The sequence below is a fragment of the Phyllostomus discolor genome, chromosome 1 (assembly GCF_004126475.2).
Source record: "Phyllostomus discolor isolate MPI-MPIP mPhyDis1 chromosome 1, mPhyDis1.pri.v3, whole genome shotgun sequence".
Taxonomy (NCBI): Eukaryota; Metazoa; Chordata; class Mammalia; order Chiroptera; family Phyllostomidae; genus Phyllostomus; species Phyllostomus discolor.
The window spans coordinates 155,064,654-155,081,300 of NC_040903.2; the positions used below are offsets into that span (position 1 = coordinate 155,064,654).

A 16,647-nucleotide genomic window follows, 5' to 3' on the forward strand; every position below is an offset into this window, starting at 1 on the left:
TGAATGATGTGGCCGCTGGATCCCTTCGCATCCTCATCCCCTCACTCCATACCATCTGGTCAGCCATAATAAACTTTCAGTTTCCTAAACTCAATTTTTTCTATTATCGTGGCTTTTGCCCACGCGGTTCTCTCTGCTCAGAACACCCTTCCCTCTACTTTTTTTTTGGGGGGGGGGGGGGGACTGAAATGCATCCTCCAGGTCCCAGCTCAGTTGCCACTTGCACTACCTAGGTAGGAAAGCTTTATTCCCCCAACGGGTGCATCGGCGCGGTCCAAGCGACTTGTGTCTTACAGGAGGGTAGCTCCTGACGTCGCCCTCGACACTTAACAGTGTGGGACAGTTGAAAGGCTCCTTAGAGAGGACCCAGATGCTTGCGGCTCCAGTCCACGACAGGCAGACAGGACGCTGAGCTCCGGCCCTGCGACGTAAACACACCCAAGGCTTCCTAGAGGCACGGGTAGGGAAAGGGAAAGTGACCCACTGCCGGGAACCGAGCCCTGCGCCGCGCTCCGCCTTCCACGCTACGTCGGGAGCAAGGTGGGGCGGGGCGCCGAGCGCCAGCGAACGGCGTGCACCGAGCGGGGGGCGGGGCCAGGGGCGGAGCGGAGCGCGCATGCGCGGTCGCCTTTGTGTGGGTCGAGCGGCGGCGGCGGCGGCGGCGGCAGTGACCGTGGCGGTCCCACTGGCAGGCGGGCTAGCGGGAAGTCCGGGTGGCGTCCGGCGTGGGAGCCGGGGGACCACCATGGTAAAGAAGCGGAAAGGCCGCGTGGTGATCGACTCGGACACGGACAGCGGCAGCGATGAAAACCTGGATCAGGTGAGGGCAGGCCGCGGAGGCGCGGGCTGGCGGAGCGGGAGGGCTCAGTCCGGGCCACGGGAGCCCAGAGCCGGTCGGGCCCTGGGCCTCCGGTCTCCAGCGCCCGGCCCGCCCCATGTTCTGACTGCCGCTGCCCCCTCCTTCCTGTCCTTCCCGCAGCTCCTGGGGCCCTCGGAGTCTGACCGGGGCCTGGAGACGGAGCCCCGAGGACTTGGCGCCTTGGGCGGGGAGGCGGGGCAGGGACCAGCCTGGTGGGCCTCGGACTCGGGGGACCAGAAGGGTCCGTGATCTCTTGGGGCCAGATCGGGGCGGCGGGCTGCAGGCCAGGCGATCCGGGCCAGGAGAGATAGGAAGTATCGCCCGCCAACCCGGGAGGCTGGGAGGTTTTGGAGGAGGTGCAAGGGGTGAGCGTGGGGCTTTGAGGGTGGGGGTGGCCAAGAAGGTGCGGGCTCTGGGAGATGAAGTTTTTCAGACGAGGGGTGTGGACGGAGAGGAGGGACAATCCCAAATGTCCAAGAGAACCTCTGCCGTGCTGGACGAGGAAGACTTAGGTGCGCGCCCAAATCTATTTGGTTGAGAAGAGTCCCTGATGAGATGTCAGTTTGAAGAAAACTCTTAGGATGAGGAAAGAGGGCAGAAGTGGAGAAATACAGGGCTGCATGGAGGGACTGCGGCCGAGGCCTCTTGGCCGTTTTCATGCAGCATCCTAGAATTCTTTCTTACTTGAAGATTGTGCAGGAACTGTTGAAAGTAACTTTTGATCTTAGTGTCTTGGGGTTGCTTGAACTGTTCATATACTCTAGAAAATACTGTAGGGAGAAAGCTGTCCTTTGTAGCAGTGGTATACCAGGAGATACAAAGAGTTTCCCCTCATGTTTTGTGAACAAACGATATAAAGACAATGCAAGAAGTGGTAGCTTTGTAAGTTGAGTAGGGAAAAGTACTGAACCTGGAATCTGAAAACTCGTGTTCTAGGCTGGGCTACGCTGTTTTCTAGCTTTGTATCTTCGGTCATAACTGTAAAATCTAGATACAGCTTTAACCTTGTATATCTAATTGGGCTATTGTAAGTATCAAGTATTTGGAAGAATGTTGGTACAAGCACTTGCAAAAGATTTTGTACAAATGGTTTTGTGCAAGTCCTTTGTATTAGGCCAGAGGTCTCGGGACTAAAATATTAGGGCATGAAATGGGAGGGCTTTGAAAGGAGAGGCTGGAGATTACTGGAGAAAAGAGGGCTATTTTGAAAATGGTGGAATGGGAGTGAGGAAGTAATGGGGCCTATGGAGAGCCATCATAGTTGTTTTGGGATAAGATTTGAAAGTTAAGTTGAAAGTGTTCTCACTGAAAGGCTCCTGACATTTACAAAAATATAAAAATATATATTCTTGACTCTAAAAGTTTGGTTAATAATTTTAGACTAACTTAGGAGACATTAGAACCCTTTCTTTTCTTTTCTTTTTTTTTTTTTACTATTATCTGACCTAGAAGTGTAGATATCTCCACAGTAACATCAGCTACCATTTGCATAGTGCCTAGAGTGAACTAGTCACCTTAATTAGGTGTTTTATTTACAATGTCAAGTTTTCAAATTATGGTGAAGTTGGTATCATTTTCTCCTTTTACATACGAGAAAAATGGATCTTGAAGAAGTAGCTTATCAAGATTTATGCAACTTCTAAGTGGTAGAGTTGGAGTTTAAACCCGAATCTGCAGGACAACAAGACGTACGCTCTTTTCACTGTACTGACTTAACCTATTAGTCTTTTCAGTTTTCATATTGCAAAATGAGAATGTTTCAAAGCCATTTTCCATATTGCTACAATTTGTGTTTCTAAAGTATATTGAATAGTTTAGACAGGGGCTTCCTCGGAAAGGCACTCTCAAGAAATCTGTTCAGATGATGAATGAACTGAGCAAATTATTCTGTCCTTAGTGATTTTCCCCAGAATCTGACAAATGCTGTGAGTTGAGAGCTTCCTTTGTGATAGATCCACACAGAACTTTTCTGAACTAGGAATTGGAGAGGATTGCAATTTTAAACCCAACTATCTATAAAAAGAAATTAGCATGTGATGTGTAAGTAATACCTAATACATTTTAACAGCAATTTCGACTTCCTTCTCTTGAACCATTCACTGGCATTCTTTTATCAGATGGGAACCAGATCAGAATTCCCTTTCTCTGCACATCCTAACAGAGGCACCAGTGCCTTCAGTCTGTCCATTCAGCACTGTGCCAGGCTGTCAGAAGAGTCAGAGAAAGATCTCTACCCTCCAGAAGTTTCACCAGGGACTGTTAGCAGAAAGTTCAGTCAGCCTGGTGCGGGGTTCTTTAAGGATCCTTAGAACAAAACTAATTTATTCTGGGCCTCTCCTAACCAAGATGCCTTGGGCTGCTCCATTTAGTTCTAGGTCTTCATTGGGGTTATAACATCATATTCGCTGCCTTGTATATTGTCCTTGTGGAAAAGTACAAACCATGACAAATCTCTGAGTGTCTAGTGTGATAGTGGAGCACACTTAGTAGGGTGGTCCTTTGTCCTTGGGTTTTCCAGATGGGAATCTAAGCCTTCACGTCAGAAATATTATCTCCAACTTAGTCGCTACCGAAGGTGAGGCCAGTGAACCATCTATGCTATTTTTTCTGGTAGTAGGAGGACCACCTTTGTCCAAAGCTGTCTGGTTTGCTTATTCAAAATATACTTTGCAGGGGCTCCCATTCCAGACCTGCTAAATCAGACCCTCAGGGGATAGAGCCCCGGACTCTGCATTTTTACCAGGTACAGCCCAGGTACTTATTTATGTTAATGATTTAGACCACCATCTGTATGTAAGTTAATCTTTTTAGTAAGACACTCTTAAGTAGTTTGGGAGAGAAATAACTTCCTGTCTTGTCAGAGTGTGTACAGATATAACTGAAGGAACTTAACAGAGATGTTTAAGGTGGCAGAGCTGCTGGTTCTTGTATATCTATTAAGCTATTTGAATTGTTGGGATGCTTTTTATTGAGGCCTCTTTCTTTTTGCCATTCTTCTCGATGGTAAGAAATATGTAGTAACTGAATTAGAGTTGTTTAAATTTGTATTAACTGTCAGTGCTTTTTAAAACTCAAAACTTCAAGAATTTGAAGGATTTCTTTTTAACATGTTACTTGATAGTGACCTTGCTTTTTATGTTGGCCACATCCTTTTTTCAACATTTAAAAATTGCAAATCATGAAGATACTTGCCTTTGGGCCTCTTGGAAAAAGAAAACACAACAGAAATTGAGGCAAATTTAGGCTTTTTACCCCATCATGTGCTTTCGTGGAGATAATTGTAGCATGTGTGTGTGTGTGACTTCTTACAGAATATTTATGCAGTGGGTCCTAGAAAATGAAAAGTGTCTGAGCTAATAAAGGAATTAGAGTTCTCTATTCAGATCAATACAACATTTATACAAACTTTACTCTGCCTTCTAAGACAAAAAAATTGAGCTACATGCATATTGGCATGCTTTATTTCATAATTTCCTTTCTTATTTAAAATAGTGATAAAATTGCCATGTCCTTTTTCACTCTGTTCACTCTGCTTAAAGTAATAATAATTGAATTTGTCTTTGAGAGAATAGGTCCCATAAAGTATTTTCTAGGAATTATTTTTAGGCAATGTATACAAAAAATATCAGTGTTATAAAGTATTCTTCAATAAACCTCGGTTAAAGTTGAGAAGTTTAAAAGCTGTGCTTCTTATTAACAGAGTCTTTTTTTTTACACTAGAGCACAGTTTAATTTTTTTTATTATTACTGATTTGAGAGAGAGAGACATTGATTTGTTGTTCCACTCATTTATGCATTCATTGGTTGATTCTTGTATGTGACCTGACCGGGATCTAACCCATAACCTTGTCTTATCTGGGTGACATTCTAACCATCTGAGCTCTTGGCCAGGGCTATAGAGCAGAGTTTAAAGTTTAGGATGAACTTGTGAGAAGTGTCTGTGTTGACTTGTGAAGTTTTTAATTTGTGTCATAATTTTGCACGTAACTCATTTCTTAATTCCACCAGACTTTCTTAGAAATAGTACTGGGAGGGTTGAGTCCCATGGCAGTTTTAATAGAGAGGCTCTTAGGAAGTATTCAAAACCCATCTTTTGACACTGGCTCTGTCTATGTACTTATTTGTCCTTTCCTAGATTATAGGTTCCCCATTGGCAAAGATTATTTAGTTTTCAATAAAACTGTTGGACAGTGCTAGGAACTAGGGCTATTGGGTGAACAAAATGGAAGCAGTTTCTGTCTTCAGGGAGCTTACATGAGAGGGATAAAAGGAGCGGAGTCGGAGCAGGGTGGGAGAGAGGGCAGGGGCAGCATTGCTCAGACAGTGATTTCACTATAGACTGTGTATGAGGGAAGAATCCTATAGTAGCCTTATGGGAGTGACATTTAAACTGAGCCTGGGAATATGTGTTAGGGAAAAGGAGATTAGGAGACTCATGAATGCAGGGAGTGCTGACTATTCATGGTTGAAGGACTGGCATATAAAAAAGCATTAAGGCAGGAAGGTTCTAGCACGGTCATGAAACTGAAAGAAACTCAGTTACTGAAATTGGAGAGGGAGAGGTACAAATGAATCTGCAGAAGCAGTCTGTTTGGACCTTCTGAGGATGGAAAACCTAGTAGTGGATCACAACGAGCATTAAGAATAGAAATGAAGAGTAAGCGAATAGAAAATATTAAGTGTGTCAGACCTAGTAATAATATTATCTTGTGAAACTTGTGTTTGTTGTATATACAAGTACATGTATGTATACTGGGTTATAAGGTACATGTATATAATTTTATCTTATGGTGTGCTGCGGTTAAAAAGTTTAAAGCAACTGGCAGTGTTGGCAATGTTAAGGACTTTAGACTTTATTCTGAGAGTAATGAGAAACCTTTGAAGGATTTTCAAACAGGAAGAGGTGTTAAGGTTTGCCTTTTAAAAAGTTTTCCCAGAGTCCTGGCTGGTGTGGTTCAGTGGATTGAGTGCTGGCCTGGGAACCAAAGGGTTACTGGTTTGAGTCCCAGTCAGGGCACATGCCTGAGTTGTGGGTCAGGTCACCAGTAGGGGGTGCACAAGAGGCAACTGCACACTGATGTTTCTCTGGCTCTTGATCTCCCTCCCTTTGCCTCTCTAAAAATAAATAAATAAACCCTTTTTTAAAAAGTTTGCTCAGGCTGCTATGTAGATAGTCATTTGGAGAGGGGGAACCAACAGTTGGTAGGTAGAAGAGTCAGGTGTAAGAAGCTTCACTAGAATGGAAACTTCAGGAGGGTGAGGCTATTTGTTCACTGTAGTATCACTGCACCTAGAACAGTGCCTGGCATGCAGCAGGCACCCTGTCAATGTTTGTTGAATGAATATCTGACTTGGATTGGTATGATAGTTAGAGACAACAGAAAGTACATTTGATTGGACATAATATTCAGGATAAAACTGAGAGGACTTGACTGATTGGATGTTGGGGTGAGGATAAGGAGGCTCTGGTTGGAGACAGGGAACTCTGAAGGAAGATCAGGTTTAAAGGTTAAGATCATGAGTCATTCTTAACATTTGTAGTTTAAAGTTGACTATGAGATATCTAGGTGGAGACATCAAGTAGGTAGTTGAAAATAATGCCTGACTGATACAAGGTAGGCACTTAATAAGCCTTTGTTGAATAAGCACATGCTACTTAGCAAATGCTACTTACCAAGTTTTCTAACCTGATTAAAGTAGGATCACTTATAGAGCTAAGGCACATTGTCAGTTTGGAGGTTCATAGTCTAACCCCTCTGCTATAATAATGATATCCCTTTAAGGGATAGAAATGTGCATTCGTTAGAAAGTGCATTAGGAGAGGGAGCTAAGTAAAAACAAGTAATAGTAGTAGAATTTTTTTAAACTTTTATGGCCCTGACTGGTGTGGCTCAGTGGGTTGGGCATCGTTCTGCAAACCAAAAGGTCACCAGTTCAATTCCTGATCAGGACACGTGCCTAGGTTGCCAACCAGCTCCCCATCTGGGGGCAAGGGAAAGGCAACTAATGAATGTTTCTCTCTCACATCAGTATTTCTCTCCCTCTCTAAAAAATAAATAAATAAAAAATATTTTTTAAAAGCTTATTTTGAATAGATTGAAAACTGATTTTATTTTATAAATTCTGTAAAATTGTGGGCACTTATATAACTCAGTATTTTATCTACAATTATAAATACTTTGCTGGAAATTTGAAGTGAAAGTTCCCACATTTGGTGCCAGTTGTGTGAAATGTGAAGGATTGGTATACAGCTTCTTGGGAATTATTACTTCAGAAGGGTTTGGTTCTCTGTTCGGTGTTTTGATTTTTTCTTCTGTTATTTTTTAATTATAAACATAGTACATTCTGTTGAGAAAGTTCCAACAAAACAAATACCCCTGTGTCACAAAACCATACTGACAGAATGGTTCTGTTCCTTACTCCTGAAAAGTAACCAGTGTCCACTGTTGGAATCATGTTCCTCTACCAACAATTTTGATATAAAAGAGTAAGTATTAACATTTCAAATTTAAACCTCTGTGAATTACTGCTGTCTCCTCAGCATCTCTTATGTCTTTCCACTTCTCTCTGTCCCTGTGGTTACTCACCTTGTCCAGGTCACCATCTACTCTGATGACACTGGTGTGGGTTCCTTCTAACTCCTCTCTGCACTTCCACACTGGCCCCTCTATTAGTCGGCCCCAGCAGTCAGGAGTGCTCCTTTTTCCTCTCATTGATTCTAGAGAGAGGAAAAGGGAGGGAGAAAGAGAAGGATAGAAACATTGACTAGTTGCCTCTTCCACGTACCCTGACTTGGGACCAAACCCGCAACCCAGGCATGTGACCCACCCAGGAGACTGTTTGGTCTAGAGAGTGACACCCAACCAACTGAGCCACAATGGCCAGGGCCAAAATGCTCTTTGAAAAGGGGATGGTTACTCCCCTGCTTAAAACCATTTGATAGGAAAAAAAACAACAACCACTTGATGGCGCCCCACCTCCTTCAGATAAAAGCCAGGTTCCTGGTCCTGTCTAGGAAAGGTCTCACAGAGACTTTTCTAGTCTCAGCCTAAATGCACCCTGCCCCAGAGAAGTCTCTCCTGATCTCCCGATCACAGATACGTTTCCTATTCACTCGATTCACTTCCTTCTTAGCACTTCCACTAGATATAATTAAATTTTTTTATAAGAGAGAAACATTAATGTGTGTTGGTTGCCTCTCACTCACCCCATACTAGGGACCTGGCCCACAACCCAGGCATGTGCCCTGACTAGGAATCTAACCGGCAACCCCTTTGGGTTACAGCCTGCGCTCAATCCAGTGAGCTACACCAGCCTGGGCTAATTAATTTTTTTTAAATCCTCACCCAAGGACATTTCTTCATTGCTTTGAGAGAGACAGACAGACAGACAGACACCAATGTGAGAGAGAAACATTGATTGGTTGCCTTCTCGTACACATCCTGACCAGGAATCAAACCTGCATCCTGGTTTTGGTCACCCTAGCTGGTGGTAATTACTTATATTAGTTATATTTGTGGAATGAATAAGTCAAAAAGAGCTGAGCATGCTAATTGTCTATAAAAACCTCAGCTTTGTCCACATGGACTTTTATTCCATATTTCTAGGATGTGGAATATGTATCCCATTTACATGTGATCATGGGATGTTTGATTAAAGAGATGAGTTTTTTTTAAGTAAGTGAGAGGGAGCTAAGTTGCTATAAGTTGATTCTGACATGATATCACAGAAAGCATACATACTATTTGTGAATGATGGGTGGGGGGATTAAATCATAAGGTTTGAGTCTTCACATATTGATGGATTAGAATTCTAATCTTAACCAGGATAATGCTGGGGTTTTTTTTCTTTTTTTTTAATAGATTTTACTCTTCTTTTTATATTTCTTTTTTTTTTTTTTTTTAAGATTATTTATTTATTTATTTTTAAGAGAGGGAAGGGAGGGAGAAAGAGAAACATCAATGTGTGGTTGCTGGGGGCCGTGGCCTGCAACCCAGGCATATGCCCTGACTGGGAATCGAACCTGTGATGCTTTGGTTCGCAGCCCATGCTCAATCCACTGAGCTATGCCAGCCAGGTTGGATAATGCTGTTTTAATAAGCATTACCTTCGTTCAGTTAGACTTGCTTCATTATAGGGTCTCAGTTTTGACAGTCTAGTTTAATGTTAAATATAGCTTTTAAGCAATGTTAATTAAACTGCTCTAGAAGCCATATATACCTATAGTATGTTGGGCATTGGCATTACTTTAAGCAGGTCTTTAGTTCAGCTTAAATTTGATATACCGTGCTGGCACTCCACACTGCCATTTCCCTAGAGGAATGCTGAAATCAATAAGGGTGGTTTTCACTGGGTGAGATGAAATAGAGGGACGATGGTGAGAGAGAGCCACTGGACACAGAAATGTCAGCATGAAGCAGGCGGGAAGATGAGACCTGCAGATGGACCCAGCCCCTGTGCGTGAATCAGTTTTAGATGGCTTTGCTGAGCACAGGCATTAGATAAATCAGCCCCTACAGGTAGAAAATCTGATGGTCTGTTCATGTTTGCATTGTTGGAAAGAACTTTCCATTGCATGTTGATCTGTTCAGCTTACTTATGAGCCCTCAATAGAATATAAAAGACTCAGCTGTAAAGAGTAGCATTGCCCTGAGTTTCCCCAGTAACTTCCTATACAATTTTCAACTTACAGGTATTTTTCACAATGTTTAGAAGGTCTTTGTGGTCTCCATAGTATTGTTAATGTGGTATTTAAGGTCGTGTAAGAGGAGGGACTATACCCATGAGGTGCAGTTGTTTGTTGATGAAGGAGAGCCATTTGTTAGGTTTTTAGTATAGAGTGGGACCTCTTGAACAGAAAGGTAGTACTAACAATGCTTTGATACAGTAACTTTTAATGGGTATCTACCGCATGTAATAGTTCATTGTTTCAAAGAAGAATTTGATTGATAGCGTATCCAAATCCCTGTTATAATGAGTTGGTATCAACTCATTATACAGAATTCTGGTGTATTCATGAACCTCAAAGGTCAGGAAAGAGATTAATTACCAGAAGGCTTTGTAGAGCTTATAAATTTCCATTAAGATAATACAGGAAAAATTATAATACTTAAGACCATATACAAATTACTGTATAACCCAACAATCCCACTCATAGGTATTTACCAAAGTAAAATGAAAACTTAACGTTTACACAAAAACCTGTATCTGAACATATAATTGCCCTAAAATGGAAACAACTCAAATATTTTTCAACTGGTAAATGGATAAACAAAGTATCCATTTCATAGAATGCTGCCTAGGAATAAATAGGAGTAAACTACTGATACTTGCTGCAAGATGAATGAATCTCAAATGCATTATGCTAAGAAGCCAGACTCAAAAGGCTATATATTGTATCATTTCATTTATATGATATTCTGTGATAAGCAGATCTATAGGGACAAATAGGGCTGTGGTTGCCAGGGGATGGGGGAAGGATATGAAGAGCGCCGGCTTTCAGAAAGACTGGAAACAAGAATATTCACTTGTTCATATCAAAACAGTAACTCCTATTGATCAAATACAAATTACAGCAACATTTGGGGCAGTGATGGTACTGTCATACATCTTAACTGTGGGGGTGGTTTAACTGTTTGTCAAACCCATAGAGCTGTACATAAGAAAGGATAAAATGTACTGTACATCAATTACACCTCAAGTTTTGAAGATACCGTGAACACAAATATTGCTGTAACCTGCTTTTGGTTAATAGGAGTTAACTGTTTTGGTATGAAAAAGTAGTGTTATCTTCAGCCTTTTCAGGAGGTTGATGTACTAGCTCCCTCTAATGAAATGAGAAGAGTAACGTTTCATGACTGCTTATGAAAGAGAGTATGCCAGCTGTTAATCCGAGAAGGTCATTTTCTCATTCTGGCCAAGGAAGATATGCTCCTAAAATAGAAAGAAACTGGAAGAAGAAAACAGATACTTTTTAGCAGTCTATTATTTTAAAATCTATCTTGGCACTTGACCCATAGTTGTATAGCACCATCATATCAAGGAATGATACTACTGGTAATAATCAGTTGTGTTTTTCTCTTTTTGGCAGAAGGGGGAAATGTTTTAGACTAGTAAAGGTGCCTGAATTAGGAGCTAGGATTCTCTCTGGTTTGAATCCCAACTCTATCATGTATTAGCTGTGTTACCTTGGGTAAGTTACTTAGCCTCTCCTGCTTTTTAGTTTCTTTATCTTTAAATGTGAATGATTACATTTAAATAAATAAATAGATAAATAAATAGTTGGCAGGAAAAAAGTTGGAGCACCCAATAACTGGCTGCATATCTTTGCTTTGCTCTGGGAAGTAGCACATGGGGTCTGCATCAAGCCACTTTGCAGCAGTCATGTTCCTCCATCCTCTACATTTATGAGTGTACCACATAGACTGTTGGTGTGTGAATTCAGTCCTCATGAGACTATGTGAGGAACACAGCCCCATTGAAACACTGAGGAAACATAAAGGGGTCCATTTTATCCAGTTTCTAAGTGACGGAGCCCATCCTCAATCCTTAAAAAAAAAAGAAAAGAAAAGAAAAAAATTGGGATTATAATGATAGTTACCTTAAAGTTGTTATGAAGATTAAATGTTAGATGCTTAGAAAAGTACCTGGCATCTAGTAAGGACAGTATAATTGTGGGTTGGTATTGACATTAGCAAGAGCAGGAATCAGAGCAAGGATCCTTTTGTTGCACTTTTAAGTGACTGGGCTGAGTTGGAGAGGAGTAGCAGGACGGAGGAGCCCTGTGAGAGAGCAGATCCTGGTTGTAACCATAACTTCACGGCATTAATTGTCCTGGTGAATTATTAAATCAACTGGACAAAGCAGAAGTGCTAAATGGGGATGTTGGGGGTTGTCAAATAAGGATTCTTTTCTTAAGTTTTTATTTATTGATTTTAGAGAGAGGAAAGGGGAAAGAGAGAAAGATAGACAGAAACATCAATTTGTTGTTTCACTTATTTATGCATTCATTGGTTGATTCTTGTATGTGCCGTGGCTGGGGACCAAACCCACCACCTTAGCATGTCAGACAATGTTATAACTAACTGAGCTACTTGGCCAGGGCTAATTAGAATTCTGATGTAGTGGTCAGCACGTTTGCTGCTTGTTGTCAGACCCTGGATTAACCACTGGAAATAGACCTTTTTTTCCCCCCTAGCTTAAGCATTTGAAATAAAACTTGTAGTTTGTTAGCTTATTTAAATCAGCCCCACAAATGCCAGTTTTACTATGAATTACAGGAGGAGAATGCTCAGCGAATTGGTTAGCTATACCAGCAAGAACAGTGAGCGAATTACCTTTGTAAACATGGTTCTTATCACATATATTCTTGAGACTCAGTACTTCTGTAGATTATAGAGAAAATGGTGACCATTTGGAAGTAGCCTCCAGGTCAGTTTTATATTCACTTTTCCATTTCAGATGTATATTTGCCCTTAAAAGAGAGGGGACAATTTTGAAAACATTCCTTGTAGCTGGTGTGTTCATTGTGATAAAAGTCCCCTTCAATTGAAAGTGCAAAGAGATAGAAGAGATCTAGGGAGGATGGGCATTTTATTATTCCTGGATATTTCTTTTCTGTTGAATAAAACTCGTGTGATTACTTCTGCCCTATTAGGAGCTCTTGTCCCTGGCAAAGCGGAAACGCAGTGACTCTGAGGAGAAGGAGCCCCCTGTGACTCAGCCTGCAGCCTCCTCGGACTCGGAGACGTCGGACAGCGATGATGAGGTGGGTGTGGAGGAGCTAGGCCACTGGGGCTGACAGGAATTTGAGGGTCCCTGTGTTGGTGACTCCTGATGGCCTCCCTTAAACTGAGGCCTACAACCTAAGATCTACAAGGACTTCTTAGGGAAAGAAAACTGAAAGGAAAACTTTTGAATTGTTCTGTTCCCTATACTGCTCTCTTGAGGGCGTTTGTGCACAGTTTTAGTCTTTTATTCCCAGTCCTACTGCAGAAGAAGGGGTACAACTTGTTAGTCATCATCTCTCTTTTTTTTTCTCGTTTTAATCCCATTTTTGTGTTAGAAAAGAAATTCTATCAAGAATGTCATATTTTAGTGGGAAATACTTTAGCCAGACAAGAAGCTTTTTTTTTTTTTTTTAAGATTTTATTTATTTATTTGCAGGGAGGAAAGGAAGGGAGAGAGAGACAGAGAGAGAGAGACAGAGAGAGAGACAGAGAGAGACAGACAGACAGACATCAATGTGCGGTTGCTGGGGGTTATGGCCTGCAACCCAGGAATGTACCCTGGCTGGGGATCGAACCTGGGACACTTTGGTTCCCAGCCCACGCTCAATCCACTGAGCTACGCCAGCCAGGGCTTAAGAAGCTTTCTTACAAGAAATGGAAGGATATGTGGTTGAGGAGGGACTGTTTTTTTCTCTTACAGGAGCAATGTCTGTGGGGCTTGGCAGTAGCTCCCTCACACTCACAGATGCTGAATTTTGAGTGCACAGATCTCACTCAGTCAGCTACTGACCTGTTTCAGCACAGGGGAGCCTTTCCCCCCAGCACTATATCTTCCAAGGGTACTAGAGCTCTCCTAAATCTAGCTTAATGCTATAAATTGTCTTTTTTAAGATTTTATTTATTTTTAGAGAGAGGGGAAGGGAGAGAGGAAGACAGGGAGAGAAATGTCAATTGGTTGCTTCTCGCACATCCCCAACCAAGGACCCAGCCTGCAACCCAGGCATGTGCCCTGACTGGGAATGGAACTGACAGCCTTTCAGTTTGCAGGCTGGCACTCCCACGCATTGAGCCACATCAGCCAGGGCATTTTTTTTTAAATACTTTATTTACTTATTTATTTATTATTTGTTTTAATAGGTTTTATTTATTTACTTTTAGAGAGAGGAGAAAGGAGGGATAAAGAAAGGGAGAGAAATATCAGTGTGAGAGAGAAACATTGATCGGTTGCTTCTTGTACATTCCCTGACCAGGGGACTGAATCTGCAACCCAGGCCTGTGCCCTGACTGGGAATTGAACTGGCAACCCTTGCTTTTTGGGACGTCATTCAACCATCTGAGCCACACCAGTCAGGGCCATTGCTGTAAATTCTTTGTTGAGGACCAAAGATCCTGTATAAGGATACAGGTCCTCTAGAAGTATCTTAAGAAGTATTAATTGTCACTGCCACTTCAGTAAAAGTTTCTTGTGATTGTGTAGAACCAGCCTATTGCTGTACTTTGGAAATATTTCCAGGTCGTAATGCTGTAAAGCATAGAAAAGTTTCATTTTTTCCATCAGTTCTCTGCTAGAGAGAGCCATTTGTGCCAGACAGGGGCAATGGAACCAAAAGAAATTTCCAAAGTCAAATATTGTGTCCTCAGTTCAATACCCTCTCCATGTTAAATACCTTCTTTTTAAATTTTTTTTTAATTTGTTGATTTTAGAGAGGGAGGAAGGGAGAGAGAGAGCAACATTGATTTGTTGTTCTACTTACCCACACATTCATTGGTTGACTCTGCATGTGCCCTGACTAGGGATTGAACCGGCAACTTTGGTGTATCGGCATGGTGCTCCTACCTACCGAGCTACTCAGCCAGGGCAAATACCCTCTTTTTAAAATGAATGCCACAGAGTTCCTTCATCCGACCACTGCTCCAGTATGCAATAGCCAAAACCACACTGCCATGACAATTTTCTACATTCCTGTATGTCTCCATCTTGATTCTTATTCCTATTGCTTCTCAGGCCACTTTTTACTTCCTCCTGATCATCACTATTATGGTGATCTGTGCCTTACCCAGCCAGTTTCTCCTCAATATTTCTGGTCAACCCAGTGTACCTCCCTGTTCGTGGAGCAGTATTGACAGCTTTGATGTTCTCTTTCTGACCTTGTCGGGAGGGGCCGGGGAAGGCTTGTGGGGCAACATTTATACAGTCCACAGTAGTGTGCAGTAATGTCCTAGGCCCGCCCAGTCCCTCGCCACTCCCTCGCTGACTCGCCCAGAGCAGCTTTGAATCTTGCAAGCCCTTTTCCTGGTAAGTGCCCTGTATAGATGTACCATTTTTTAATCTTCTTTTTTTCAAACATTTTAAAAAATTTCCTTTATTGTTCAGTTACATTTGTTCCCATCTTCCCCCCATTACTCTTAACAATATGGAATGCTTCACAGATTTGCACGTCATCCTTGCACAGGGTTCATGCTAATCTCTGTATCGTTCCAGTTTTAGTGTATGTGCTGCCAAAGTGAGCACCACTTTTTAAATTGTTATGCCATATTTTTACTGTACCTTTTCTGTATTTAGATATGCTTAGATCTACTACTACTACTAACCACTGTATTGTCAGTACAATAACGTGCTGTGCAGGCGTGTAGCCTGGGAGCAGTAGGCTAGACTCGATAGCCTAGGCGTGTAGTAGGCTGTAGCATCCAGGTTTGCATGAGAATACTCTATGACATTCCCACAGTGACAAAATCACCTAACAATGCGTTTCTCAGGACATACCCCCGTTGTTGCATGTCTGTAATTGCCTGGAGAGAGGCCAGATATCACCTTTCTGTTTAGTCTTTTACCCTGTAGTCTAGGAAAGTATTTTTAACAATATATTTATTTTGTTTTACAGTTCCACTAAAGTAAAAGGTGTTTTTTATTATAATCAAATTTAATTAACAACTAGAGCTGTATTTACTATTGCCCTGCCATATGCACATTAGGGATGATTTCATTACAATTGACTGTCGTGATGTTCTCTTAATTTTAAATAATTTCATATACTTAAACTTGCTTTTCACAACAAGAGGTAGTGGGTATGTAAGGGGTGTATGTGTGTGTGTTTATTTTTAATGGAAGAGCTTTAATTTCTCTCAAATTGATAATAATTCAATCTGTTAGAAAAGCAGTGGGCTGTGTAAAGTAACTTCTTTGTTTTGTTTTTCCATTTTCTTTTTTTAAACGCATAGACAAGGCAGGAAAATCTTGGCTGATTTCCTTTTCTCACTATTCAACTACATCATCTACTTTTATTTTTCATGTTTCAGAAGTCAGCTGTTATGGGCTTCTTCCCCCTGCCTACCAATATTCTATTATATTTGAATCTGTTGTATGTATAAAATACCCTGTAACATGTTTTATGGTCTTTGCAGTTCCTTAAGATACAAGCAGTAATTACCCTGTGAAGTATTTCATTCTTTATATTTCTGTCATTAAATCAGAGTCCTAAGTATGCAGTTACTGTAGGGATTCCCTTTATCCTCTTTAGCTGCTTCTATCAGGAAGGCAAGGTGTGTGGCACCTCCACAGCACTAGAGGAACCCCAGACTTGTGCTAGAGTACATCTAGAGTCCGCATAAACCTTTACAGCTTAGGGTTTTTCGCAACTACTTAGCCATGTCTAAAGGTCCTCGCCTTAGAATGCTGTCCCACTGCTCACACACTGATTGGAGAAAAGGCTGACAGGCAAGTTGCACTCTGCCCAGTGGGTAATGCAACTTTGGGTCACTTTCTCCCTACAACGTTCTTAGCTCCTGCTTCTGCCTTCCGGCCCCAGTTCCGCAGACCCACAGGTTTCTTGCAGCTCTATCCCAGTCTCCTTCCCCCCATACCCACTGAGAATGGCAGCCTCAATATCATGGCCATTCTGAAAGGCACCTGTTCTTCGGTCTGCAGCATCACTCTTTGGCCTAGATCACTAGCTGAGCACCGCAGACTTAAGGTAAATATTTTACTATTTAAGTCCGGCCAACTATAAACTCCAATTTGTGACTACCATAGAGATATTTTGGATTGCATAGGGAATTTCT

At 41.9% G+C, this 16,647-nt stretch overlaps 1 protein-coding gene and 1 non-coding gene across 2 annotated transcripts in view; one reads left to right on the top strand and one right to left on the bottom strand.

Annotated features, from left to right (window-relative positions):
* Positions 1-616: 616 nt before the first annotated feature.
* The window catches only part of RTF1 (RTF1 homolog, Paf1/RNA polymerase II complex component), a 52,208-nt gene continuing 36,177 nt past the window's right edge, over positions 617-16,647 (top strand). The window contains 2 exon segments of the mRNA XM_028505601.2: positions 617-820; positions 12,516-12,626. Of these exon segments, the coding sequence (XP_028361402.1) occupies positions 617-820; positions 12,516-12,626 (315 nt within the window).
* LOC114493581 lies at positions 14,997-15,100 on the bottom strand. Its single transcript, XR_003684215.1, has one exon. It is a non-coding gene; the product is annotated as a U6 spliceosomal RNA (small nuclear RNA).